Genomic DNA, 7,802 nt, shown 5'->3' with positions numbered 1-7,802 from the left:
AATTTATAAATGGATATTTTATAGAATACCAGAATTTTTGTGTGGGAATAGAAGATATAACTTCTAAAGTTGAAAATGAATTTTACATTTGGTACAAAATCTTCAGTAAAATAAAGGTATTGGTTGTGATAGCAAGGGAAGCTAATAATATAATTCTGTATTAGCTTCCATGTAATATTAGGCGTTCTGAAAAATATGTCAATGTTTTGATGTCACCTTATGTGCTGCTATAGCTATGATTTTATTTCTTTCATTTCTCAAAAATTATCTACAGAAATCTATAACATGGGAGAACAATCACCCGAAAGTCAGTAACGAATATTCACATATCAAGAACAAATTCAGAGTTGCGTGCCAATCCGCCGAGCTTGTTGAGGTTTTGCTGGTACAAGTCAGCTGCTAGGACCCTACATTCTCGAGCCAATCGACCACTTCTCTTATAGTCGGCCTCTTCATGGGGTTCTGGTTTACGCACATGCACGCGACATCGAGCACACGCAGCATCTCTTGCTCAAAGCCTTTGCCTTTTAGGAGAGGATCAAAGATTTCCTCTTGTTTTCCCTCATTCCTCAACTGTTGTACCCATGCAACCAACTCCCTCTCCTTCTTCGGCCTGAACAACTCAACAGGTCTCTTGCCTGTTAATAGCTCAAGCAGGACAACTCCGAAGCTGTAAATATCACCTCTTAATGTAGCTATCCAGGACTGACTGTATTCTGGTGGGATGTAACCAAGGGTACCAACCAATTCAGTGGTGACATGCGTCCGATACGGAAGAATCAGTCTTGCCAACCCAAAATCTGCCACACGTGCTTCGAAGTTTTGATCGAGAAGGATGTTACTGGACTTCAGATCGCGGTGAACAATGTGTGGTTCACAGGTCTGGTGCATGTAAGCCACTCCAAAACTAGCCCCTCGAGCAATCTTCAGTCGAATTGTCCAGCTGAGCTGGATTGCTCCATCAGGTTTTTCATGCAACCAGTAGTCCAGGCTCCCTTTCTCCATATAAGAATATATCAACAATCTGAATCCGGCATGCACAGAGTAACCTAGCAAACTAACAAGGTTCTCGTGTTGGGCTGTCGATAATGCTTCAACCTCTGCTTTGAACTCCCTTTCCATCAAACCCATGTCTCCAGAAAGCTTCTTGATTGCCAGTTTAGTGCCATCCACCAAAATCGCTCTGTACACCAATCCGAAACCTCCACAACCGATTATATTTGATTGGTTAAAATCATCTGTGGCTTTCAAGATATCATTTATCGTTAGATCTTCTATTTTTTTCTTGCTGTTGTCAAACAATATGACTATGCTATTGTCCTCTTTATCCCTGGGATATACTCCAGATGAGTTGAAGGACACTGTCTCTAGATCGTTTCTCTCTGAGGTATCTTTCGGTTGGATTTTTCTCTTTGAAAAGACCCAGAATAATATCAGACTTAGTGCAAAAATAGTTGGACAGATCACGAGTGTCAGTAAAACAACGGTTTTCTTACTTATCCCGCTTCGCTTTGTTGATTTAGTAATGGTGCCCGATTGACCAGAGCAAGGATTCACCCGACCACACAACCCCGGGTTCCCTTCAAAGCTTGAATTTGGGAATGTGTCGAACTGCCCCCCTGTGGGTATGGGACCTTCAAGATTATTATATGCAACATTGAAAAAAGACAAGAAATGGAGATTTCGAAGCGATGCTGGGATTTGGCCAGAAAGTTGGTTTCCAGAGAGGTCCAGTTTCTCCAAGTTAGTGAGATTAGATATCGTCTTTGGAATACTGCCAGAAAAACTGTTATTGCTAAGATCCAAGGCTAATATAAACTTCAATTGACCTATCTCTACCGGGATAGTACCGGATAAACTGTTATTACCAAGATATAAAGCTGGTGGTAAGTTTGTGAGCTGATTGTATTGCTGATTGGAGGCATTATATGGCTGAACAAACACAGGCAACTCCAAGTAACTGCTGTCGACTTCGTCCGAATTTTTCTGGAAAGCCAGCCTCCTCAATGTGGTAAATTCCATCGGGAAGTATCCTGAAAGTAGATTGAATGATAAATCTAAGTAGAAAAGGTTTTGGAAATTCCCAACCCAACTCGGAATAGTGCCCGTTAGGTTGTTATGTGAGAGATCAAGAACCTCCAGCTTCGCTAGCTTGATTATCCACATTGGAATTACACCAGTGAATGCATTCCCACCCAAAGCCAATACTTGGATATTTTGAAAACCGTCCGAGCTGGTGAAGTTCTCATCATCAGGCAGTTGTTCATGATAGAAATTCAAGGAGAGGGTTAGTGTTTTGAGATTCTTGCACCCTTGCAGGATCGATAATGCACCTGATATATTGGTTAGGCTGTTGTTAGATAGGGAGACAAACGACAGATTCTGTAAAGCCGTTATACTGGGAGAAATCTCTCCATTTAACGAGTTAGTCGCCAGCCGAAGAGCGACGAGCGTTTTGCACTGGAAAAGGCTCTCGGGCAAGCCCCCACTGAAGTTGTTATTGCCCAGATCAACTGACCTTAGTTGCACAAATCTCGAGAAATCAAAAGCAGAAAGCTCACCTCCCAGAAAGTTGACTCTTAAATACAGTGTTGTCAGTTTCGTGCAATTCGTGAGCGACGAAGGAATTGTGCCATTGAGCCTGTTTATATGAAGCTTCAGCACCTCCAAGTTGGAGAGCCTCCCGATGTTCTGAGGAATCATTCCTGTGAAGAGATTACCATACAATTCCAGGATTCTGAGGCTTTTGAGTTCAGTAATCCTTCCATCAATATATCCAGAGAGCCTGTTGCCCGGAAAGTACATCTCCTCCAATCCGGACAACCCAAAAACATCCTGCGGCACCCCGCCAGAGAAATTGTTGAAACCCGCCCGTAGACTCACCAGATTCGAGCACGAGCTGAAACCTTGTGGTATAGAGCCCGCAAACTCATTGTTAGAGAAATCAAGCCTCTGGATTGAAGGGGAAAAACCACAGACTCCCGAAGGAATAGATCCGGAGAAGCTATTGTTGCTGACATCAAAACGCCTTAAACTCAACCCCTGCTGGAAAAAAAAAGAATGAATCCTTCCAAGAAAGTGGTTGCTGGAAAGATTGAATTCCTGAATCGTAGCAGGCAGCTCATCCCACTGAGCTAGCTCTCCCGTCAGACGGTTAAGGCTCAAATCGACAACCCGGAGCAGGTTCAAGGACGAGAAAAACCCATCTGGGAGAGGCCCCGAGAGCCCATTGTGAGAGAGACTGAGCATTGAAAGAGAGGTGAGATTGAGAAAAGAAGTAGGTATGGTGCCCACTATTCCTCGTGATGGCAACCACAAACTTGTGACCCTACCAGAGCTGCTATCACAGCCAACACCCTCCCAAGCACAGCAATCAGCCGAAACAGACCAATTCAAAGGAGGCGCAGCAGAGACACTGAGGTTGAGCAATGACAGAGAATCGAGATCAAGCTCATTACATGATCCATGGCAGGTATCCACACAGCAAAAACTGATCACGGATACTGTAATCAGCATCACATTCAACAATGAACAAGGATTGGAGATGCTCAAGAGCATGGCTGCTCAGTCGGATTCTCACAGCCTTGCCTTCAAATCAGTTTGATCATCATCGTCGTCTGAAATAAAATCCCATGTGGGCTCTGTGCTTGATTCAAGATTAGATCGTGCAGACTGAAGTCAATCCCACCTAGAAGAGAGTGGGTGATGCTGACATATATGGAGCAATATTAAAAGCTGAGGTCTAAATTGAAAGCGTTTACTTTTGGCCTTTGGTGTGCAAATTTTATTCAAACGATTTTTTTATATATATATTAGAGTCAAGTTATATTAGATATATTAAAAAAACTTTATTTCTTATTTTCGTGTCAAATAATTTATTCAATAAATATCAAAAAATAACAATCTCAAATTCCCGTGTCATAAAAAAAATTCTTAATTCTAGCTCAACCAAACTAGCTAGTTCAAATCAATCAATTTAAGTAAGGTAAATTATATGTTTGCTATATATATATAGAGACACACACACACGAAGGAAAGATGCGTTGATGGTGCACCAAGTCACTATCATATATGTGTGTGTGGTATAATTAAAAACTGTCCCAATAAGGCCAATTTGCGGCATTTTTGACCCACCAGAAGCAACTTGACATATTAAGACTGTCCCCTCCCAGATGTTTATTATTTGACTTTACCTCATTTTTCCTGTTATTATTATTGATCGTGCGATTAATTTCCCACTTTAACGTCATTATCATCATCATCTATGTTTATTATATATATATATATATATATATATATATATATATATATATATATATATAATTCTCAAATGTCTTGTACTATATATAAAATATATATATATATATATATATTTATATAATTCTCAAATGTCTTGTACTATATATAAAAATATATATATATAATTCTCAAATGTCTTGTACTATATATAAAAATATATATATATATATATATTTATATAATTCTCAAATGTCTTGTACTATATATATATATATATATATATATATATATATATATATATATATATATATAGTTTTAATATGCTGCACACCTATCGTGCACACCTATGTGAGCACCCATAATTTGTCACTCACCTATTGGATGTGATAAAATATAGAAAAATTGCTTATCCAATAGGTGAGTGACACCTCATCGGTGTTCATATATATATATATATATATATATATATATATATATATATATATATATATATGCTGAATTGGGTTTGAGATGGATGGACAATTTGACTAGATCGAACTAAGATTATCCAATAAAAGGTTCTTCCTTGCTTTCGAAATGTAACGTGCGAAAACCAACTTATGTAACTTGCGTGCAAATAAATTAAATTACACAATTATTTTATTTAATTGATTTAAATTCTTGTATGATACATATTAATGATTAAAGATATAATTGCATAATTAAATAATTATATGACATGATTTCATTAAATTAAAGGATTTTACCCGAATATTCCATAATAGGCTGAGAAAAAGAGTCCGATGATGACCAAGATAAGAATAACTATTTTCCCTAAATATTTTCAAGGCTTCAAAAAATGATTAATTTTTCTAAAAATGATAGAGTTCTAATTATTTTGCGAGACGAGCTCGATTTTACCCGAGAAGCCGGTTTTGGGCAAACGAGGAGTTTTTAAAGATAAAAATACTAATTTTGGAAACTGATGTTTATAAACTTTTATGTTTCAATTAAATAAGAGTTATTAGGCCCAATTTAACTAAATTGAGTAGGCCGAATTGCTCCTAGACTTGAAAACCCAAAACCTAAGCCTATGAACATACAAAATAAAATTTATAAATTGAAAACCTAGGCTTCTGAACACACAAAGCAGCCGAAAATTACACACCTACACACACACAAAATTCGAAATATAGGAGAGGAATAAAAGCTAGGGTTTTTCGTCGTCCGGTCGTCCAACTTCGCACCCTCACAAACGATTGAATATTCGAGCGGTTTAAATGCAAATACACATTTCTAAATCCCTTTGATGAATCATTAAATTCATATTATGTTTGTTTTAATTGTATATGCATGAAAAATATAGGTGTGCGATTATGTTTACGGTCGAACGTTTATTTTAAATGATATAACGATTTTACGCTTGCTTCTTTAACGTTATGATTTCTAAGGGTTAGGCTGCCAACTTGGGTCGATTATGGGTAGAAGATGAATGATCTAGGATGGAAACGAAGGCAAGAATCGAGTCATCGCAAGGAGAGTGCACACCTAGGGTTTCCTTGGCCACCCGAGAGTTTGATGGCTCAGATTAGGTTGGTGCATCGCGTGGCTCCGCGGTCTAGGCTAGGTAGACGTGCTGGACGTGGTCAAGGTTTGGGAAGAGTCCTAGCAGGTCTAGGACTTGAGACCAGCGGCTGTGGAAGAGTCCTTGTGAAGTAGGACTCCCCCATGCACGCACAAAAGCGGCTGCGGCTAGGGTGGTTCGCGGCTAGGGCATGGCGACTCAGGGCTGGTTCGATAGGTCTAGGGAGGATGATCAGGGATCGGGCCAGGGGTTGGTGCAGGGTGGCTCACTGGTGGCTCGACTGCACCAGTAGAGAACTCGAGCGGCTGCTCTTGTTCTGATGCTATGGCTCGCAGCATGGTTAGGGGCTCGGGGATGGTTAGGTTGGGTCTGAGACTGGTCCAAGGAAGGTTGGTAAGGCTAGTGATAGGTGGCTAAGTAACAAGAGGAGTCCTAGTTCGAATAGGAGTCCAAGTGATGGAAGGAGGCTCGCGCAGCTCTTGTGTCTTGTACGCAAGGTTCATGCGGCGTGTAGTGTTCGGTTAAAGGGGTCAGGATTAGTCAAGAGGGACTTGAGAGAGTTGGTCAGGGTTTGGCTCGAGGTGGATCGGGCGTGGTTCAATAAAATTGGGAGATGACTCGATGGGTTTATGCAGTGTCAAAAATCGAATTTAATAGAAAAAGGTTCGAACCATGGGTCCACGGGGGTGGCTCGTGCCTCAAAAGGGTAGTTTATGAAATAAAAAGTCTACGTTTAAATTTTGGGATCAAAATATTCAAGTTTGAATTAATTCGAGAATTAAACGCCTCACGAATTAGTAAATAATGAAATAAATCGAAAGCCTCAAATTTAAGCTAAATAAAAATATCTACAATTAAATTTAAGCTTAAATATTTATTTGCGATAAGCCCATGTCATTAAAAGTAAGAAAAAGTCAAAATCGAGAAATACTAAGTATGAGCAAAACGATCATTTTACACATGGGTAATACGAAAAAGGTTGGCAGCATAACATCCTGAAAATTTGAAAGTCCACGTGAATCACATGCATGCAAGTTATTAAATTTTTTTGGTATTTTATTAAATTATTTTAAAGCATTAAATGCATGTTTATTTCATTAATTTGTGTTTCAATTCATTATTTATTTAAAGTTTCAAGCATGAGGATTTTAAGTTGCATTTCGCGCTCGAACGAGGAACGGAGATCGGAGAATTATTTTAATTGAATGTTTAATTTTTATTAATCAATATGGAGTGTTTTAAATATGTTTTTCAAGAAATGAGCTTTGTTGGGCATTTTTACCTGCCATAGCATATTTTTCAGCGGTACACAAATTTTATCGAAACGAAGGACTTTTTGAGGGTTCAGGTAAACTCTTCAAAAATTTTCCAAAACAAAATATTTTGTGAGAATGTGTTTGGGCTTGATGGACCTACTTTTATTTCTTAATGAGCTTAAATAAGAAAATATCTGACCCAGAAATATTTTGGCAATGATATATGATGTCCAAACGATATCAACAACAAATAAAAGAAATCGAGATAATCTAAATCAAGCACAATATACTAGGATATATTCCCCAAAACAAAGATGCACTACATAATGGGAGAGGACATGTAAGTGATTAACTCTCTTGAAACATGCGAGCCATGTCTGAAAAGAAAGATGACTAAAACCCCTTTCCTCGGAAAGTGAAATGTGCACATAATCTATTGAATTTGATCCATACAGATGTGTAGCCCGCTAAGTTGTTGGCACGAAATATGGCCAATCCTACATCATTACCTTTACTGATTAATTCTCGAGATATGAATATGTGTATTTAATAGATAAACGTCTGAAGCCTTTGAAAAGTTTAAAAAATTCAGAGCTGGAGTAGAGAAACAATTAGGAAAGATTATTAAAAAATTTCGGTCTGATCAAGTTAAAGAATACATAAAGTACTGAATTTCAAAACTACCTTAAGGTGAATTATATTAACTCACAGTGAACTTTACCTACCACACTCCAGTTGAAAGG

The 7,802-nt window shown here is 38.4% G+C and overlaps 1 protein-coding gene across 1 annotated transcript; it reads right to left on the bottom strand.

Moving 5' to 3' along the window:
* Nucleotides 1–308: 308 nt before the first annotated feature.
* On the bottom strand, nucleotides 309–3,744 carry LOC140830168 (tyrosine-sulfated glycopeptide receptor 1-like). Its single transcript, XM_073193454.1, has one exon. The coding sequence runs from the start codon at nucleotides 3,556–3,558 to the stop codon at nucleotides 400–402; it is 3,159 nt and encodes a 1,052-aa protein (XP_073049555.1). The 5' UTR covers nucleotides 3,559–3,744; the 3' UTR covers nucleotides 309–399.
* Nucleotides 3,745–7,802: the final 4,058 nt, after the last annotated feature.

The sequence above is a fragment of the Primulina eburnea genome, chromosome 1, assembly GCF_022965805.1.
Source record: "Primulina eburnea isolate SZY01 chromosome 1, ASM2296580v1, whole genome shotgun sequence".
Lineage (NCBI taxonomy): Eukaryota > Viridiplantae > Streptophyta > Magnoliopsida > Lamiales > Gesneriaceae > Primulina > Primulina eburnea.
Note: the sequence above shows the minus strand (reverse complement) of the source record. Positions and strands in the feature narration are given on the sequence as shown.

What these genes read in the sequence shown, in the direction of transcription:
- LOC140830168 (XM_073193454.1), bottom strand. Translation starts at nt 3,558, where the DNA reads ATGCTCTTGAGCATCTCCAATCCTTGTTCATTGTTGAATGTGATGCTG.